Genomic DNA, 21,771 nt, shown 5'->3' with positions numbered 1-21,771 from the left:
CAAACACCTGGCATCCACAGCACATCCTCTCTCTGAGAGGGCCTGTCTTGAACACCTGATGTAGGCCCAAGCACAGATGGGCAGAATAGGGATAATCTCCATGGAGAAGAGATGTGCAGAAGAAGGAAGCTGTCAGATCCCACGGAATGTTAATAGTGGGAAGCACAGAGCACCTCCCTTTATGTACCTTGCTGGTGGTAGAGCCCCACAGGTATAACTGGTGCAGCTATCAATCAGAGGCAGTGACTACCCAGCCGAGCCCAAATATTCCTCCACAGCAAACCTTTTCCTCCACATTCTCAGTGAGTGACACACACTTACAGCTCAGTATGCTCGGGCATGGCCACATACAACATCTCACAACAGCAACAAATCCTATGTCCTCTACCTGCAAATCCAGACCTCTTCAGCAAAACCAGGCCAGAGCTGCCCAGAAAACCAGCACCTAAGGTCCCTCTCCTTCCAGCTTCTACCTGGGCAGTATCATCCATGGTCTTCCAGCATAGAGAACCCTGTGTGTGCTCTACACACTTCCTGCCCTCATTCCCTTCCCCATCACTCAAGTCTAGCCATTCTCAGGACCCTGACACAAGTTTGCCATGGCCTCTCTTCCCAGATGCCTCGTGACTTTCTCATAACTCCAATCTTAAGTGTACACCTTCATTGAGGTATCCTGGCTCCATCTTCACTCTGGCCCCTCACCCTGTACCCTGTATTCATGACCACAGGATACTACCAGTTTAGTACTTAATATTATTCTAACCAACCACACCAGGTACATGCAAGGTTTGTACTGGCACATGAAGCACTCATGAGTGGAAGCAGGTGAGAACCCAGAGTCAGAAGTGGTCTGCAGGAACATTGTCTTCCCAGAACCCATCCTGTGGACAGGTGGCCCTGTGGGTTGTCCCTACAGAACCACACCCAGGAGGAACGGGTTGTGAGAAGGAGTCCCGCCCATGGCTCTGCCACACAGTCCTGGTGATAAGTGCCGACAACATGTGCTTATTAAATAAAAGGTCTATATGCTGAGTGGGCAAAAGTATGTTAGCACATTTCGAAATGTAATTATACAAATTACATAAAGAAAGAAAAGCAACTGCTCAGGCAAAGCCCCTGTGACTTGTATTTATCCTGCCTGAGAAAGGTATTTCCTGTCATCTGCCTCAACTCAGTCAAGCTCACAAGAGCCAACCAGACAGGCAGCCTCCTTCATCCAGTGTAGGAAAGACATCCTAAAGCTTCATGACTCCATTCTCAAACAGGACACACCCCTTGGTTTCCAAACTGCCAATCTCTGTAGCACCTTCCCTGTTTCCTCTGCTGCCTCCCACCCAGAAGAGCAGCCAAGAAGGATTTTCCCATCCCCACCCACTCTGCTGCTATTCTCAGCTCCCAGTATGGGAATGGCCAAGGATAGGGCAGGCTAGTAGTTAAAGGGGGTAGCATAGCAAGAGCTCTTCCTGCCCGGGTCAAAGGTGAAATGTTTGGGTACTGTGGGAGAAACAAGGTCCTCGCTCCAGGCTCCAGAAAACACACTTTTGTTTTCTCTTTTCTCCCACCCCCATTTCTTTCTTTATCCGAGACATGGTCTCTCTATGTATTGGGTCTCGATATGTAGGCTGGATTCCAATTAAAAGATGCCCCTGCCTCCGCCTTTCAAGAGCTGGGAGTCAAGATGTGTGCTGCCACGCCATGCTCACTCTCTCTTTTTTTTCTGTGGTTTTTGTTTTGTTTTGTTATTTGGTTTTCTGTTTTTTTTTTAGATAGAATTTTGTTTTGTATCCCAATCTGGCCTCAAACTTGTGATCCTCCTGCCTCTACGTCCCAAATGCTGAGATTCTCAGCATGTACCACAATAGCTGCCAAGGACTATTATAGTCTCTTCCCAGAGACCTCCAGCAATAGACAAGAGCTCTAAGCTTCTGAATTTTCCCTAGAGGGTTGCCAAGAAGCTAGCCAACAGATTCAAATGCAAAAACAAGTCTTTTTCTCCTTCAAGCAGAGAATAGCAGAGGGAAAAGGAAACAACACATCCGTGACCCCCACTCCCTAGGATCTCTGCAGCACTGACTGTTTAATGCAAGTCACTTCATGGCTCCCAAACATCTATGCCTGCTTCTCCCAGGGCCTCAACACCACCGAGGATGGGTACGAATGGGCACCACAGGCTGTGGCTAAGCCTAGAGCACAGTGGTGGTTCACCAGGGAGGTTCATGGGAGAGGAACAAACTTTAAAGTCTGTTAAGAGCAGGGTTTAATGACTGTCAAGATGTGGCTCAAAGACCAGGGCTCCCTGAGGTCAATACTCTTGGCCTTTCTAGGAATGGAACCTAACCAAGTATGTCTGCACTTACAGTTTCCAGAGCTACCCCATTCTTCAGGATGGAAAGCAAAGCTCACAACCAACCATGAGAAATACTGCATTAGGAAAACCTCTCAGCACACACAGATGGGCAAGGGCAAGAGAGGAAAGGGTTACACAGCTACACTGCGCTGCGCCATAGTCGTGCCATGCAAACACTAGCCAGGCTCCTCCAATTAACTTACGGTCACAAAGGGAAGAAATCGAAGGTCCTATTTCTGAGCTCTCTTATTTAGGGTATAGTACAGGGTGGCTACTGGAACAACGTGGCATCAGATTTAAATACCAAGACTCATCATTTCAAACACGGTGGATTCTAGTCCACCAAGGACCTCAGTGATGTGGTGACAACCATGTGCTAGGTGCAGCTCTAAGTAGTGTTTCAGGCTCCTAGGGCACAGTGAGAGAGGAAACAAATTAGCCTTATACTTGGAAGAATCTTACTCTGGATGGCATAGTATATAAACTACAGAGTTATAGAGAAAGTTGCATAGAGACTTGTGTAGCAGTGCAAACCAGGATTAAATGCCAGCTGTGGGCATGAGGGACACATTAAGGCCTTTATTTATTTGTTTTTATTTATTTTATTTATTTATTTTTTGTTTTTTTTTTTGTTTTGTTTTGTTTTTTTGTTTTTTTCCGAGACAGGGTTTCTCTGTGTAGCCCTGGCTGTCCTGGAACTCACTCTATAGACCAGGCTGGCCTCGAACTCAGAACTCCTCCGCCTGCCTCTGCCTCCCAAGTAGTGGGATTAAATGCATGCGCCACCACTGCCCGGCTATTAAGGCCTTTATAACACCCTCAAAACTCAGGTGTGTCTCAACCTCATGCCAGCTGACAGAGATCCCCAGCCTGTGTCTTTCCCTCTGAATATTTTGTCCTGAGCTAGAACCTCTTTACAAAGTAATCAAGCTCTGTGGCATGGAGACACTGAACACTGCCATTAGGAATCCCCTAAGTACCAGACGTACGTACATCTGGACAAACCGCTGGAGTGCACTGGGAGGACCAGGAATGATAGAAACATGCTTCCCCAACTTCTAGCCTCTAGCTCTGGAGACAGTCAGGTGAATCCTTCACAGCAAAAGGGAAACACACTAAAGTCCGTGGAGAGAAGGGAAGAAAAGGGGCTGCCCCTGCTTCTATGATCTGCATCTCAAGATGAAACCCAAGGTTTGCACCCGGAAAAGTTTCCTGCTAAGCTTATGTCCCTATTTGCAGGAGTTTAATATTTAGTCGGAAAACAGTCTGCAGAAAAACACTGTCCCCCAAGCTTATCCAGCCTTCACACAGCATTAGAGTCCAGCCCTCCTGCAACAGGAGATAAATGCTCCTGGCAGGGCCTAGCATCTACACACCATGACTGTGCAAACACTGCAGTTCTATCTTTTGTACTCAAGACACGCAGTGTGCAAGCTTATCTCACACCTGCACACCTCAGCATCTGAGAAAAAAAGCCAGTGCCTACCTTTAGCTAATAACCAGTAGGTCACTTCTGACCTCACCTCAGCTAAGCCTCTTCCTACTCTGAGACACCGCCATGTATCCTGTGTGCCCTGACCAACACAGCAGCCAGGCTTCCTACTACATGTGGCAGGATGCAGCACAAGAAACAAACATGGGTAGGCTCCAAAAATCCTACCTCAAGACCTCAAACAAAGCTTTACATGTCTGTACATATTTTATGAAATGCAGACTGTAACTCTTAGAACATTAAGAGGCATCTACAGGCTTGCTCTTGCACTTGAGTAGTTAACAGTATGGCCAGCACTACTTACCTGGCCAAGCCTCACACAGCATTCCCATGATCTGAGCCTCCCAGACCCAACCACAGTCCCTGTTAATTCAGAGAATCACTCAACAGAACACTTCTTCACACCACAAGGAATGTATATCGTCACCCTTCCTGCCATTCCACGTCTCTTTAACTGTGGGTGAGCTGAGCAAAGGGTTATGTTAGAGAAAGTGAAGGGACATCCCTGCCCTACTAAGGGAAGCAACCTGGAAGAGACATGGAGACACGGGCTTAGTTCCACAAGGAGACACAGGCACTAGGACAACCAGAGTAACCTCCTAAGGGACTCCTACTTCCACTCTATATTCACAGACACTTAGGGAATAGGGTTGCCAGTTAGAGCTATATCAGAGCCTTGACTTTGGTTAAAATAGTAAACCCAGAACAATTCTGTTGAAAGGATGCTCTTAAAGATTGATGCCAATTAAGCCCACAACTCCCTGTCTTTTAGGTCTTCTCTGAGAACACCTTTCTCGGGGATCTGGCAAAGAGCTACTGTCAGGAGACAGATGTTATAGTTGATCTACCCAGGCAATGTATACTCAGTTACACTTTACTGCTGAGGGACAGGACCTCAAGGCCAACCACAGACCTTGTGGGATAAGGCTGGGAGTGAATCAGGCTAAGAGGACTACTGGGCAGTTACACGGCTGTGCAGTATCAGACAGGTGGGAGCAGAGGAGGCCACAACTGCTGCATCCTGCCAGAGAAGCATCCCAGGTCAGGCTCCAGGACCCAGGCTGGCTGTTGTAGGAGTTCACCTGGAGAAATGAGACCTTATGCACTAACAAACAGGGTATCTGGCTAGAAGGACCTTGAATGCCTTTCTCACCAAAAGCTCAAATTCCTGTGTTCCTCTGAATTGATCCACTAGATGGCTCTAGGAGGCCTCAAGCCCTGAGCTGTCCTTGGCAGATGACAAAGCTTTCTAAGGTTTTACTTTTCCCCCCAGCACATCCTTTTTTTTTTTTCTTTAGAAACCTACAGTCACTGGTTTCCTTTTTGTTTTTTAGATGCTATATAGCTAAGCCTTGTCTACATAAGTGAGTTAGCTCCAGGACAGCCAGGGATACACAATGGAACTCTTTTTTTGTTGTTGTTTGTTTTTTTTGTTTTTGTTTTTTAAGACAGGGTTTCTCTGTGTAGTCCTGACTGTCCTAGAACTCACTCTGTAGACCAGGCTGGCCTCAAACTCAGAAATCCACCTGCCTCTGCCTCCCAAGCGGTAAGATTAAGCCACTACCGCCCAGCTATGGAACTCTTGTCTAAAAAATGAAACAGAAAGCAAGCATCACACACCAGTATCAAGCCACCTAGATCGATCTCTCTCTCACAAACACACACACACACACATGCTTAAAATATATACATACATACATACACACATATACATATATATTTATATTTGGTTTTTCAAGACAGGGTTTCTCTGTGTAGTCCTGGCTGTCCTGGAACTCACTCTGTAGACCAGGCTGGCCTCGAACTCAGAAATCCGCCTGCCTCTGCCTCCCAAGTGCTGGGATTAAAGGTGTGCGCCACCACCGCCCAGCTATTTTGTATATATTTAATAGAATACTCAGCCACCAATATAATCAAATCAACATGAGGTTTCCACTGTGTTCCCAATTCTTGCTGACCTCAGATTGTCAGTGTCTCCACCTCCAGCTCTCCCAGAGCACAGACTATCAGTCAACTCCAACTCTGCCCACTGAAGTTGGATTTCCTCGAGTGAGAAGAGGCAAGTGAGGCCCCACCTCAATGGAGGCGGTGAAGAACTTGGTACTAAGTTAAGCTCAATAAAGTGTTGCTGCATTTAATGGTTCGCAGGCACTTTCAGGCTTTCATGGACAGTTGTGGGCAGAGCTTCTGTTGTGAAGGAGTCTGGAAGTAACTGTCTCTGCTAAGTACATCCCTCAAAAAAAGGGGCTGCCACTAGAAAAACAGACACCAAAACGGGTTCCCTGAAAATGGCCACACAAGTGTCCCATCCCTTAACTTTTTTGTCCCTGTCTCAGCAGAGCTCCCACACACAGCGCCTATGGCAACACTGTGGGAGGCTTCCACTCTGGAGGAAGAGGGGGTTCAACAAGCATGGCCCTCGGGGTCTTACCTGTCATAAGCTTCTTTGAGGTCCCTAGCCAGTTTGCACTTGGGTAGGATGTGGTGGAATGGGGACTGAGGGCCTTCATTTGCTACAAGAATAACAACAGTTAAGGATTTACGACTTCCCAGGCCAGAAGAGGAACAATCTTTAGAACAAATTCAGCATTAACAAGTAATATTAAACCAATGTTAAATTAACATGAAAAAACTCCTAGCAATCATCATCATCATCATCATCATCATCATCAATATATCCTCGATCCCTGTAAAAGTAGACTCAGGCTGATCTGAGAAACTATTTGCATATGAAATGTATATGAAAACTATTTATATTTAAACTTGTCAACCTTGTGGTCACAGGAGCAAGCTGCCAGCTCCACTGCCTCCCACCAAAGGTGCATGTCTCCTGTCTCAGCAACCCCTACCCTCTGTTGCAGTGACTAGGTATTCTCATGCCATCCCACTCCTTCCCAACACTGTAAAATCATGAGATGTGTTTTTGGGACTGAAATATCTTTTAATCTTCATGAATCTCTAGCAAATATATACATATACATATATATGTGTATATATATATATATATGTATATGTATATATATATATATATATATATATATATATACACATATATATATATATATGTAATTAAGATGAACATTGGTTTGTTTATTTTTTTTCCCTTTCCCTTCTCCTGCTTGCTGTGGCTCCTCACTCCGGCCCAAAGGTTTTTATTTATTTATTATATGTAAGTACACTGTAGCTGTCTTCAAACACCCCAGAAGAGGGCATCAGATCTCATTACAGATGGTTGTGAGCCACCATGTGGTTGTTGGGATTTGAATTCATGACCTCCAGAAGAGCAGTCAGTGCTCTTAACCACTGAGCCGTCTCTTCAGCCCGAACATTGGTTTTTTTAATATTTAAATTTTTCAACAGATTTTTGTTGTCGTTTTTGGTTTGTTTCTTTCTTTTTGAGACAGAGTCTCACTGTGTAGCCTTGGCTAGCCTAGACCTTATTCTGTAGACCAGGCTGGCCTCAAAACTCAGAGATCCCCACCTGCCTCTGCCGCAAAACAAAGCAGAGTGACCAGTTAAGTCCTCTAGAGATGCTACACAAAGAGAAGCCATCAGCCAGAGCAGCCCGTGCTCAGCAGGCTGCCACGCTCACCATCAGCCAGAGCAGACAGCTCATCCTGAAGTGCGAGGATCAGCTTGGCTTCTCGAGTGAGGTACTGGCAGCGGCGCTCCTCATGCTGCAGGACAGTAGCGATGCGCCGGGACAAGTTGTGTAGACAGTTTATCACTGACGGGTCAGCATTGGCCTGCACAACAGAGGTCAAGCATTCAGACTATAGGCACAGAGACACATTTAAAAGGCGCTAATACAAGTGCACAGCAAAAGCATAGACCATGAAAGAGGCCTTCTCCATTCCTTTCCGCTAGGTTTCTCCTCATAGCAATTGCCATCCAGAAATCCCTGTGCATGCCCATAGCCTACCTATATTCATGCTGGCTGCCTTCCTCGTCTTCTAGTCTTGGAAACAACTGTCTAGAGTTGCAGAGGGAGTCTATAGGAGTCCTCCATGGGGAACACACATTCCCACTATGCTAGGACTGTAGAGAAAACCAAGGAACAACTAAGGGCACTGATCCCACCCACCTATTATGTGATCTTGGGTCACAGGTCATCACCTGAGGAAGGAAAACCGACTGAGCAGAGGAACGTGGTCAAACACACACAGCACTCAGAGCAGAGGTTGACCTGAGCAAAACCTTGGAGGTATCTGTAATCACTGTTGTACATCGGCCACTTATGAACATGTCTGGTTTATAGTATATAGGAATCCATTCACAACAGGTCACACTGTTCCAGGACAAACAACAAAAGTGTTATGCTATTTGCTAAATGTCTGTCAGAAATGAATTATTCCTAGTAAAGACCCTATCTGCTAATCAGATTCACTAGGCTCCCGACAGTGTCCACTGTGTACCCACACTAACTAGGCCAAAGTAGCATACAGAAAGTGCTCAGATCAGAAGTGTCCCTCACCCTTCTGGAACCTATCAGTGACCATAGTCAACCAGCAGGTGTACACACCCAGGCCAAGGGTGGAGCACGCCACTGTGGGATCTATGGAGATGCATGAACGAGCAGATAACTGGGCCAAGCATGACTCAGAGTTTCTAGAGGCCAACAGGACTGCTGAGTAATCCTTGAGGGTACAGGGTCAGAAGGGAAGGGACAAATGGCACCGCTGATTAGGGCCTCCAATGCTGTTTCCCATCCTGTTTATTTGCCAAGTGACCCTGTGCCTGTTACCTTTAAGTCAACATCTTCCCCAGACAACACCTTGTACACCTAGAGTTGGACAGACTTTCCACATTCTCAATAAGCCCCATATTTTCAAACAAGTAAAACCTGGGCAAACTTGCAACCATCAGGCAGTTTGCCCTGATTCTTCATGCTTAGGACATCCCCTTGATCATGCCCTAAAAGGGCTGATTTATACAGATATACAATTGCCTCAAAACAAAATATACATTTACAAGAGTCTATGTAAAAACACTCCACTAGAAAAGCAGGGAGAGAATAATCTTGGACACAGACTTTTCCTGTGATTGACTGAAGTCACAGTGAATCATACTCTGCTGGAAGTGCCATTAGCTGAGGTACAAAAGCCTCCCTACAGCAGCTGCGACAATCAACTGTTTGAGTGTCCCATTTGTGCAAAGTGGTTCTCACCCCCACTCCATAAAGCTCAATGACATACACTGAAGGGATATCTGGTAGGTCTTGTTTGCACAGCTAACACTGAGGAAGCTACCTTCAGCAGCCAAGGCTATGCAGGCACATGGTGAGGAAGCTGCCACCTGGAATGTGCCAATGGGAATGCTACCAAAAAGTGTACTTACAGGTAGGTGTGGTAGCTTACCCCATAATGCCATCACTTGGGAGGCAGAGGTGGAAGAATCAAGTTCAAGTCTACATATGAAGGTTGAGGCCAGCCTGGCTTACATGACACCATCTCAAACAAAGTGAATATTCACAGTACAGAATAAGAAGCAGCACCAAAGTTAATATATCGTCACCCATGGGTCTTTCTGCCACCCAAAAGCTTATATCCAGATGTAGCTACACCTTCATAGTAACTTCCAGTCGACAAGACACAGAAAGTCTGCCCAATGAGACAAATCTGGGTGTGGGAAATGTGATAGGACTAGTGGAGACAGAGACCACATACAGTGAACAGGGTTTGCATCTTGGCTCACACAGGCCAACTGAAAACAATTTTCAATCAAGATGTTTTAACAGACCAAGTACTAGTTAATACCAACTTATCATGGTCAATTCTTGTCAGATTCAAAAGGGCATTATGGAATAAAATAATAACCACTGTTTTATAGATAAGTCTTGTAATAGAATAATGAATGGATATACGACAGGTATAGGGCACATGACTATAATCTTAGCACTTGTGAGGTGGAGGCAGGAGGATCAGGAGTTCTAGGTCATCCTCAGATACATAAGTATTCCTGGCCAGACTGGGATATACAAAACCATTTCTTTAAAAAGTAATAAAAGCCAGACACAGTGGCACAGGCATTTAATCCCAGTGCTCAGGAGGCAGAGACATGTAGATTTCTGTGAGTTTTAGGCTAGCCTGATCTATATAACAAGTTCCAGGCCAGCCAAAGTTACATTCTGAGATCCTGTCTCAAAAGAACAGAAACAAAAACAAAAAAAGAGAAAGTGCCAGAGAGCTGGCTCAGGGGCTCAGGGCATCTGCCGCTCTTCCGGAGGGCCTGAACTTTGTGCCTAGAACACATGGGGTAGTTCACAACCGCTCACCACTACAGCTCCAAGGGATCTAACTCCTCTTCTGTCCTTGGACAGACACACATGTACTCATGCTCATAAATAAAAATAAATCTAAAACAACAGAATGGACATGAGGCCTAGGATTCGCTCTGGAATACAGACACATAAAAAAACTGTTACTGGGCTTCTCACGATTTCCTGTTAAGAGATAAACTATGAACTTAGATAGCAGTGATGAACAAGATAAATGATCCACGGTGACATTACTAATGTATTAGGTGGCTAAATTGTACATTTCGCTTATTATTTGGTGATATGAGTCAGGGTCTTACCATACAGCCAAAGACAAGCAGTCATGCCTGACTTAATTGTATCCTTCTTAGGAACACTAAGTAACGGGGCACTAAGATAGAAATTCATGTAGCCCAGACTGGCCTCAAGTTTACCATGTACAGAAACTGACCTTGAAATCCTGGTTGTCCTGCCCCAGTTCCCAGGTGCTGGGATTATGGGAATGTACCACCTGGTCTAGCCAAGTGTTCATCTGTCTGTTTGTGAGATAGGATCTCAGTCTGTGGCACAGGCTGGCCTCAAATTTGTGGCAATTCTCCAGCTTCCTACCCCCAAGTGCTGCGATAACAGGTATGTGCCCCCATACACTTTAAAATAGGAAACACTTGGGGCTACGGGTGTAGCTTAGTAATAGTGCTTGTCCAACATAAACAAGGCCCTGGGTTCTATAACTACCACTGTTTTGGTTTCTTTCCCCTCCCCCCTTTTAAGGTTTTATTTATTTTATGTATGTGAGTACACCATTGTCCTCAGAGATGGTTGTGAGCCAGCATACTGTTGCTGGGAATTGAACTCAGAACCTCTGGAAGAGCAGTGCTCTTAACCACTGAGCCATCTCTCCAGCCCATCTACCACTGTTAATAAAGTAAATATTGTTATGTGTATGTATTTTACAAAAAAGTTGAAGGAGGAAGGGGAGGAGGGAGAAGCAATGAGCTGCCTCCACAGCACATCACTGAAAGGGCGAGTGCCATGCACACAGCCTGAGCTCCCTGGACGCTGCTCTTCTTCCTCACATCCTCCTTTCGGACCTAACCACTTGTACAACACTCACCCTCAGTGCAAACACCACATTAAAAAGAATCATAGTCGGTGCCTCCCGCTTTGGAGATGGATCTGTTTTGGAGACCTGTAAAAGAACATAATTCTAATAAATCAAAAGACACAGTATCTTATCTGTCTCTTTGTAGCAGGGTTTCACTATGAACTCAGGGTAACCCAGAACTTAGTATGAGTCCAAGCTGGTCTTGAACTCACAGTGATCCTACCTCAGGTTCCCAATACTAGAATCAGAGGGGTGAGACACCATGGCCAGCAGAGAGCCACAACTTTCTACAGAAAGCTATAGCGCTTTTGCTCAGAGAGGAGTCAACCACCACACAAACAGCTGAATCACACGTGTGCAACAAGCAAAATGGCTTGTGCCTGGAGTTCAGTGACTGAGGAAATCAAGCTGATGATGCCCAAAGTGACAGGACAGAAAGGGGTGCACATGGGTGGAGAGCCCAGAATCATGCCCCTGCCACCATGGCAAGGACGCAGGATGGTTAGAGAGAGGGTGGTGCCCAGCAACCTGATGCACAGGAGCAGCCAGTCTTGTTACAGAACCAAGTCCATACCTCGCTCCAGTTCTGGCATCCATGCCGTCTCAGTAACAAATCCCAAGCATTCAAACATACCACTCAGAGAGGCATTCTTCAAGCCTAATTACAAGGGTTGCCTATAGATGGAGTTAGAACCCTGGGTCCCAACTCTCCCTACAACACCCAGGAAATGTACCCATCCCTGCCAGTCACTGCAATTCTACAGGAAATGACCGTCAACTCCCCCCTCTCACCCACAGACAGAACAGAGCTCTGTCATTAAAGACCACTGTAGGGAGGGAGGGTAGTACCAAAGGTGAGATACTTCCAAAGGGTAGTACTTCCAATGGCCTCAGGAGTTCCTCATAAGGATGAAGCTTGTCAGTCCCAACACAGCTCTTTATAATCTCTAAATGATATGGTGTGCTAAAACAGTTCTGCATCCAAGGCTTGCTGTCATGGAACCTGCCTGTACACAAAGGGCTGCCTGGCTCTAATGTACAAGCTCCTTTGGGTATTAGCACATTGTACCTTGCTAACACTACTCAGTACCCAAATATTCATCTATCAGAGAGCATATAGAGAAAGGTTAGCTCAACAATATGTGTTAAAATATGTTGGTTATTAAAATAGCACTTTACAGGAAGCATGCACCATTTTTTAAAAGTTCAGAACAATTGTCAATTAACTCATGGTTGCCTTCCCCTATATATAAGAGTAAAGGCCAGTTATTAGAGATCCAGACTCTAGTCAGTAAAGGCTAGTCAGAGAGAGCTGGGGACGTAGCTCAGTGAACCAACAATTCCATAGCATGCGGAAGACTATGGGTTCCAGCCATCACTGAATGAAAAGACAACCTACTGGCGGGAACTATAGCACCTAGGGGCAAGTGCCGTCATCCTCTGCTGGATCCCCAGGACCCATGAAGGTACACAGCTCATGACAAGCGGCTGATCAGACCTGCTGCCCTAATCACACATTCACCGGCATCAATGTCTGCACCATTCTGACCCTCAGAGCCAGTAAAGGCCAGGCTCACCCATCCCAGAAAACGCCTACCTGCTGAGGAGAGCCATACCTGCCCCAGAGCATGCTGCAGCAGTGTTGGGTGCCCAACAAACCGGACATTATCAATCTTCAGTTCAAATTTTTGGCCACACATTTCAGATTTGGTTGCCAAAATTGTTGCCAGAATAACATCAGAGAACCTTAAAATTGTAAAAAGGTAGAATGGAAATACATTAACGGAAATCACAGCACCGTACCCAGGGACCCACAAGTAGGGGTGGCTCAGGAAATAACAGTTCTGTGGAGCTACTTTGTCCCCAGAGGGTGGCATTCCTATCAGTGACTCTCTTGCAGCAATCCCAAGGTTAAAGATGTGAAATCACCAGAATTACAGGTAGAAGGCAGGAGAAGCACAGGCTGAAGGCACATGCTGTCATTTCTGGCATGCTGTATGAAATTAGAAGAGAAACAGCTGCGGTTTGCATTTAAAAGGAAGATGAGCTGGGGCTGGCACTGCCCTCGGGAGCCACTCACCGAGGCTCACAGGCCTCTTCTTACTGCACTGCAGTCTGGGAACTATACCACTTAACATCCGTGACCCCAGTCCCTCCACAACAGGGCCACAAAAAGGACCAGAGGACAGAGCTCAAGGATTCATGCAATATGCTAACTTCATCCCTTTCAGCAGAGCTGCACAGCCCTTCCCTTATCCTCAACACTTAAAACTTCCCAGTTCTTACTGAGGGAATTTTGTGCAGGGCATGCAGATGCACTGTGTTACAGGAACATGGGATGCACAGAAACAAGTGTCGTGGAGAAGTGGGAATGGCTGGGTGTGGGAGCTCACCCTTTCCAACAGCCATCTGTACATCTGTCTCCTTATTGGCAAACCTGGTCCTCCCTGTCTGGGGACCTGGATAAGTGAGTTGTCTGCAGGGAGGAGAGCACTGGGGCCTGGTGTTGCCTCTTATCTCAGAGACCAGGGACTTAGGCCTCCACTGTACACATACAGGCACTGTCTCTGATCTGGCCCTAAAGGGAGAGAGCACCTATGCTCATCTATCTACTACGGAAAGCTCTCTAGTATCTAGGTAGGGTGGTTTGGGGAAGATAGCTCCAGCACTGTCAGGATCATAGTCTGTCCTGGGCAGGGAGACCCTTACAGTCCTGAACTATGTGTGACCTTAATCTTGTTTCTTCTGGAGACATTCTCAGTGGGGGAAGAGAGACAGGCTAACATCATAACTCCTCCACTGCATGATGAAAAAGGAAGGTCAGCTTCAAACAGCTGCTGTGGCTCAACTCCAAAGTGTCTATGGGGGCACTCACTCCAGGCCACCAACACAAGGCAGGGCTGCAGGACCAGTGACCTGGAGGCAGTAGGGCACAGAAAGCCTGGCTGTGGTCAACATGCAAGGCAAGCAGCTGTGCGATTCTCCCACTTCTACCCATGCCCATGAGAACGCTCCAGGCTGCTATGGCCTGGAGGGCTGGTGCTGGTTTCCTGTAAAACTAGCAGGATCCCCTGGCTGCCACAGGGCTTCTGGGCCCCCAAATAAACCAGATGCAGAGAGTTGGTCACAAGGGGCTTCCTTACCCCTCTGCAATTCGGGTTTTGTCAACCCTTCTAGAACTAGTCTTATCACTAAAATACTGGGACCTGTAGGACACCCAGACAAATCCTTAGTCCCCCTTTCCTGGAACATTAATGTCTGGGATATTAGAACATGGAAGACTCAACATCTCAGACAAGGGCATTTTATAGGTTTTCTTCAAAAAAACCAACCAAACAAACAACAACAAAAAACAAACTACGATGTAGTTTTCTGCCCGTCCCACCTGTCTAAAAGATACACTCATGCAGAAGGAGGTCCAGAATACTAACCCTACCAAACACTTGGGCACTGACCGGCCAGCATTTCATGTCTACACAAGTAGCATCCAAGACTAACCATCCAACAAGTTAATATACAAAAGTCGCAGATGGGAGAGTGACCTTAACAGCCACATCACTTCTTTCTTGACAGTCAAACTCCTCACTAAAAACTCCCTCTGTCGTAAAGAGCCACCGACATGCTTCAGCTTTGGCCACAGGATGCCCAAAGGCAAGCAGTAGTATCCCATAAATACCAAAAATCCAACCGTAAATACCAAAACTCAAATATGCCCTTGAAGGAACAAAATCAAATCTTCTCCTCTAAGAGGTCTGCCCCAAGATGGGTGTGTACTGCTGGTTAGGCCATGATGCTATAAGTTGACTATCCAAGGAAGTCCCTGTGTAGCTGGCCATTATGTTATTAAAGCAGGTCTGAGCTGCATGCCACCTCCTAATATTACACGTTTATGATGAAAGCCACTGGCTTGGTCATGGACTTCACTTACTGTTTGATGAGATAATCTGCACAAAGACAAAGTAAGCTGAGACCAGGGAAAAGCTGTAGCTTATACTTAGTAAGTTACAAGGGACAAGGGTCACTGTTTCCAAAATTTACAAAAATCCTTTGAAAACCTGGGAAGTTTATAAGATAATAAAATACCTGCTATAAAAACTAAACATTTCTAACTTGAACATCCAAGAAAAACATATTTAGGAAGATATAACAGCCCAGTTGAAAACCAGGCCAGGATTTTTTTTTCTTTGTTTTAATTTCTTTTTATTTTGAAAGAATAGTTTTCCTAGTTAAAGAATTCAAGGATTCTATTTTTAATAAAACATTCTGGAGTGGGGTTACCAGGAACAGAGAGGAGCTCAACTCTACACCTTCAACCAGCCCTTTTTCTTTTTTTAATGTGCACGAATGTTTTTACCTGTATGTTACGGATGTGCCCCAGGTATGAACCTGAGGCCCATGGAAAAGGGCCTTGAAGAAGGCACTGGATCCCCTGGAACTAAAGTTAAAGATAGCTGTGAGCTGCCATGTACGTGCTGGGAATTAAACCCAGGTCCAATGGAATAACATGTGTTCTTAACCACAACCCCTCTCTCCAGCCTCTCAACCTGCTTGTTGATGGAAACTCAAACATACTGATGTACAGCCATGGCCCACACAGATAGAACTGCTAGAGGGACAAGTCAGTGCAACTTCATGGGGATGTTTTTACCACTACTTGGTTCCTTCTAATCCTGGGTATCTAACTAAACACTCAAATACTCAAGTGTTGTTAACACAATCTGTCAGTCTGTCTGTCTCCCTCCCTCCCTCTGCCCCTCTCTCTCAGAACTAAAGACTAGGAGCAGTGACCATGAGCCCCCACTATGCAGTAGGATAGGAGATGAGAAACCCACACATTGGCCCAGTATCATGGGACTACTCCCATTTGGGGAGGAGGCTTGCACAGTATACTTGGACCAGAAATCTCTCTGGTGCCAGCCAACCATGCTTTAGGTTCTCAAAGGATGTGAAACAGCTAAATAATTTTGGGTGGGGAAAGGGCAGAGGCTGTGGGGAAATCTGGGCTCTTGAGAGGCAGGGAGGATTCCAAGCTAGAGCCTATGCACCTCGTTAGTCATTCTTCAACATTGAGAGAAATTAGGCAGTAAGCACAATTACACGAAGAGAAGGCAGCCGAATCAAGACAGAAAGGGGTGGAGAGATCTTGGTCTTACCCTGCAACCAATTGCTCATCGGTTGGAGGACATGGCTTGCTGAAATGGGAACAGGACCATCAAGACCAAACAAAACATTCTTTCTTTAAAACCATGTAAAATCACAAGGTTGTTTTATAAAAACACTATTAAAGTCTAGCAGAAGCAGCACTACTAAGTATTAGCTGAGTGATACGACTTACCAGGTGAGAAAAAAGATACACATACCCCAGATGAACACTTACCAGGGGTTTTTTTTCTCACTAAAGCTCAAATTCTCACACATAAGTACAGACCAGGAGAGAATGAGAGTCACTGTTCAGAATTCAGGATATCGGAAGAGCAGATCCTTGTATCTGATCTTCCCAGGAGTAGGTTTCTTCTATGTGTGAGAATAAATACGATGCCCAGACAGAAAAGCCTTCTGAACTATGGTGCCACAAACATCATCCAGTCCCAGACCTTGAAACCGTGTGGACACTGCACATTCACCTCCTGAGCTTCACCCCGCTGGTAAGGAGGTCACAGCAGAAGCAGGCACACTTTTGTCAGAACACTGGGGTCTCTGTACTATCTGATTTAGAGTTTAAGTACTTTAATGTTTTATGTTCCTGTGAAGAACATTTTATTCTAAGCAACCATGAAAAGCTACATAAGGGTGCTACCTTGGAGACCCACTGTGGCTCCCCAGTTTGCTCTCACCAGGAAACACATGGCCAAAGACCCACGTAAGAGAAATGCGTCCCAAGGGTGCCCTTCCCTTGCAGTTCCACACTCACAGTCATGTATAGCATGGAGGGTGAGAGGCTGACACCCTGGCAGCTCAGTCAGATGGGCCACCCAACAGACAGGACTCTCTACCAGGATGGACACATTCTAAGAGCGCATATATAATTTGGTAGCCATGAGCAGCTGTAGTGAGGGAGGACTAAGAAGCTGGATTATTTTTTAATTTTAGAGATGTTTGTTTGTTGACTGGATGGTTTTGTTTACTTTGTTTTGTTTTTTTCTGAGACAGGGACTCTCATATTCCAAGCTAACCGAAAATCTACTGTAGAGCCAAGGATGGCCTTGATCTTCTGATCCACTCGAGTTCTGGGATTACAGAAATTCACCACCATGCTTAGTTTATGAAGGGCTAGGAATCCACGTATTTCTGTGTAAATAGCCACACTGGCCAATGTCTACAATCCTGACTGAGTAGCACAGTTCTGGTCCTTAATTACAAAAGGCAGACAACCCCACTCAGATAAATTTCTACCTGGGAAGCGGACAAGCAGGAAAGTCCTGCAGGTCCCAGGAAGGAAGCACCTTTGGGATAGAGAGTGGGTTTTGCTGCGGCACTGCCCTGCTTCAGAAGCAGCTCTAAGCTAGGGAAGTTACGAGGGGTTGACAGAGAACTGAGGCCCAATGGGAATTAATCTACGTCTTGTAATCATATGGGACGAAGGTTGGCAGATGCTATAAAATTACCAAGTTAAGCAATTCTCAAGTTCAACTGAAGAACTAAAGATAAAAGCACTCTCATCCCAAGGTTTTCTGGTTTTGTTATGCTCAATACTGAAATGGAGTCTCTAGAAAACATTTTTGTTAAGACTCTGACATTCAACTGCAGGAATCTGATGCTGTGGCCAGACCTAAAAATGAAAGACTGTTCAAAGCTATACATCGTTGCATGATGACCTTTGATGCCAGCACTCAGGAGGCAGAGGCAGGTAGATCTCAGGGAGTTCAAGACCTAGTATACAAAGAGTTCCAGAACAGCCACAGCTACACAGAGAAACCATGTCTTGAAAAACAGGAGAAAAAGAAAAGAAAAGAAAAAAAAAAAAAAAAAAAAAAAAAAAAGCTTACTCAAAGGCTCCGCTCCAGGGAATCTTGGTAGGAGGTAAATGTGAGGGCAGTTTTTCCACAGTAATCTGTGACACAGACAGAAAACAAGACACACCTGCCCAGTATACAGCAGCAAAGGGTTTTGTTTTGTTGTTTTTAGACAGTCTCTTATAGCCCAGGCTAGCCTCAAAACTGGCTAAGAGCTGAGGCTGGCGTTCTTAGACATCCCTATGTCCACCTTCCAAGCGCTAGTATTACTTACAGCAGGCACCACCACAAGCAGCTGGGGAAAAAGCTTTCTATTTCTATGTGCCATGTGTTTCAAGCTACCATCCTTAAAAGAAAAACTACACCAAGACCCTCCTCTAAAAGGACCAGCAATTTTCTATCTCCAGCCACCCCGACCACCCACCCTTTCCCTCACTTCTACCATGTTCACAGGAGAGGATAAAAAACACACGTTGGGATCTGGGGATGTGACCCATGGATCAATATGGTTGCCTGTGTTGTTGATGACTAGCATGCATGTAGTCCTGGGGATCGAACCCCAGTGCCATATAAAAGTGGACATAGTGGCACAGGCCTGTCATCCCAGTACCTGAGATGAAATAAAACAAAAGCAAACAAACATACAAGCAAAACCCTACATACTTTTGGCATTGTAAATCAGAGTGGTGTACGTGGTGCCTTTTCAAAGATCTGATAGGATATAGCGCTGACTATACAGCAAAGACCCAGTGTGGAGTCTCAGTGGCTTTCTCCTGGGAGAGAAGCCCAACCTTTTTTATGATCGTTTGAAACAGGGTTTCTCTGTGTATCCCTGGGTGGCCTTGAACTCACAGGGATCTGCTTGCCTCTGCCACCCGAGCACTGGGAATAAAGGTGTGCACCACCACCACCAGGCTGGAAACGCTATCCTTTACCTCACACAGGCCCTGTCTGTGTTTCAGGGGATCCAGACAAGTAAATCGCAATCTTCTCTCCTTTATCTAGGCCTATGCTGCATCTTACTAACCTTTCAAATGAACATAAAAAGGCAGAAGTGCTGCTTATGGACCCTGACAGTCCTCCTAGACACAGAGAAGAGCAAACACAGGAAGGAGCAGCCCCAGCTTCCACTGCACCTCACTACCGGGCACGCGCTAAGGAAGCAGGTCTGAGAATAGCAAAGGATCTGCCTTCCTCTAAGATCCTCTCACTGGAGAGAGATGCACCACATGACATGCCTTGTCCATCCTCTGTCTCCTCGATCCACATAATGAAATCTGAGCCAGTTGGGGACTAACAGTGCAATCCCAGCTACGCACTTCCTGAGAGCACTCACTGTATGGGGAGGGCACCAGATTTCTCAGAGGGACAAACATCTGGGTAAGCAGAAGGGCGGAGCTCTGCCCAGGCCTAGAAAGAGAACCAGCCCTCCTGCCAGAATGGCTGTTGAGCCCTTACCTGGAGTCACCATCCTGGTCATCAACATGTTCTCCTGTGTTGTTGACAGCGTATCTGCTACGTGGCTTATCTGAATGAGACAAAAGGAGACTGGCTAAGAATGTTCCACACATGGGATTGTGGAGCTATTAAAACCCACAGCTTCCACTCTCTACACAATTATTATTCATCTACAAAGAAAAACAAACATTCATACATTTTGAAAATATTAGGCTGAACGCAGTAAGTCTGATACAGGGTGTCAAATATCACTTCTATGAAAACCCTATAAGCAAAGCCACAGGACATACAGTCAACTGGGCATTGACCATGGCTAGGAGCAGGTGGGTAAGGCATCGCTTATCACTAAGGAACTTAACGTCAGGGGATCAAAGTTTTGGAAATATGTAATGGTGATGCTTCACAATGGAAAGAATGCAGTTAATACCACTGAGCCACACACTTCAAATGGTTAAACCGGCAACCTCACGTTGTATCAATGATATCATAATAAACGTGCTCAAGGGTCAGGGACCCACGGAGCTCAGTGCCAGTGCTTAGCATATATGAGACCAACCAGGCTCTGTCTGAAGCATGGGGCCAAATTATAACACAGTTCCCAAGAAGTCATAACAAAGTGCTACTCTTTAGAGGGGTTGAGACCAGGATCTCACTATACAGCTAAGGCCAATCCCACTCTCTATATAGCTGAGGCTAGACTTGAACTCCTAATCTATCCTAATCTCTCCTAAATGTTGGATATTACAGGGTTGGGATTACAAATGTAGGCCAACATGCCCAGCTATTGCTGTTAATTTTCTTACAAAAAAACCTTATACTACATAATTATATGTATGGGAAATATGCACATAAACATCCTTAGTGTATAATAGTAATGAGATAAGAGAAAATAATTTTTAAATATATATATATATATATATATATATATATATATATATTATAACCTTTATACACAAACAATTCTTTACTAAAACATTATAGTTAAAAAAAAAAAAAAAATGTGAAGAACCAGGCATGGTGGCGCATGCCTTTGATCCCAGGGCTCAGAAGGCAAAGGCAGGTGGATCTCTTGAGTTTGAGGTCAGCCTGGTCTACAGCGAGAGTTCCAGGACAACCAAGGCAACACAGAGAAACCCTGTCTTGAAATCAAAAAGAAACAGAAAACCATGTGATGAGGTGGCATATGCCTATAATCTCAGCACTTAGGAAGCTGGGGCAGAAAGACTACTGCACATCGAAAGCCAACCTGGACATACATGGCATGTTCTAGGATAGTCAGACAACACAGACTGTCTCAAAAAATAAACCAAAAACCAGGGGCTAAGGAGATGGCTCTGTGGGCAAAGTGCCTACCATACAAGTATGAAAACCTGACTTTGGATCTCCAGTATTGACAAAAAAAAAAACACCAGACATAGTAGCATGTGCCTTAGTAATGGGGTTGCAGACAGGTGAACCACAGAGCCTCCAGTCTAGACAAAGCATTAATCTCTAAGTTCAGTGTGAGTCTGTTTTTTAAAAAAAAAAAAAAAAAAAAAAAAAAAAAAGCAATAAAGTGACTGGGAAAGGCGTCCAAATGTCAATTTCTGGCCTCTATGCACATACGCATGGACACACAAGCACAAGCACGTGCACGCACGCACGCGCGCGCGCACACACACACACACACACACACAGAGTGTATGTATATATAGATATACACATACATACATAATATATACACACATATACATATATAGTAGTATAGATGTATACATTTAAAATAATCAGACATGGTTGAATGTACCTTTAATCTCAGTTTTCAGGAGGCAGAGGCAGACAGATCTATGTGAGTCTGAGGCCAGTCTGATCTACACAGTGAGTTCTAGGCCAGCCAGAACAATATCATGAGACATTGTCTCAAAAAAAATAAATAAATAAAAACTAAAAATACAGTTTGGAGAGATGGCTCGGCTATGAAGAGCACCAGCTGCTCTCTGAGAGGACTTGGATTCAGTTCCCAGCTCTGCTACATGGCGGCTCACAGCATCTGTAAGTCCCGTTCCAGATGATCTACCTGGTGAACTCCTCTGGCCTCCATGAACGTTGTACACTAGTGGTACATAGGCATACATGCAAGCAAAACACCATACACATAAAGTAAAAAGACATTTTAAAAAG

General features: G+C 45.3%; 1 protein-coding gene across 7 annotated transcripts in view; it reads right to left on the bottom strand.

Moving 5' to 3' along the window:
* Nucleotides 1–21,771, bottom strand: part of Nprl3 (NPR3 like, GATOR1 complex subunit) — a 36,762-nt gene that overhangs the window by 10,671 nt on the left and 4,320 nt on the right. For 3 of the 7 annotated variants that reach the window (XM_076937128.1, XM_034505616.2, XM_076937126.1), the window contains 6 exons: nt 19,612–19,681; nt 16,354–16,392; nt 12,817–12,946; nt 11,210–11,284; nt 7,432–7,585; nt 6,271–6,352 (listed from right to left, as the gene is read on the bottom strand). In XM_076937128.1, coding sequence (XP_076793243.1) covers nt 6,271–6,352; nt 7,432–7,585; nt 11,210–11,284; nt 12,817–12,946; nt 16,354–16,392; nt 19,612–19,681 — 550 coding nt within the window. Of the gene's footprint in view, nt 1–6,270; nt 6,353–7,431; nt 7,586–11,209; nt 11,285–12,816; nt 12,947–16,353; nt 16,393–18,186; nt 18,206–19,611; nt 19,682–21,771 lie in introns of those variants that run through there. The other 4 variants (XM_034505617.2, XM_076937127.1, XM_034505618.2 and 1 more) reach the window with 3 other exon arrangements.

This window comes from Arvicanthis niloticus, chromosome 6, assembly GCF_011762505.2.
Source record: "Arvicanthis niloticus isolate mArvNil1 chromosome 6, mArvNil1.pat.X, whole genome shotgun sequence".
Taxonomy (NCBI): domain Eukaryota; kingdom Metazoa; phylum Chordata; class Mammalia; order Rodentia; family Muridae; genus Arvicanthis; species Arvicanthis niloticus.
The sequence above is the reverse complement of the archived record's forward strand: the minus strand, read 5'-3'. Positions and strand labels throughout refer to the sequence as shown.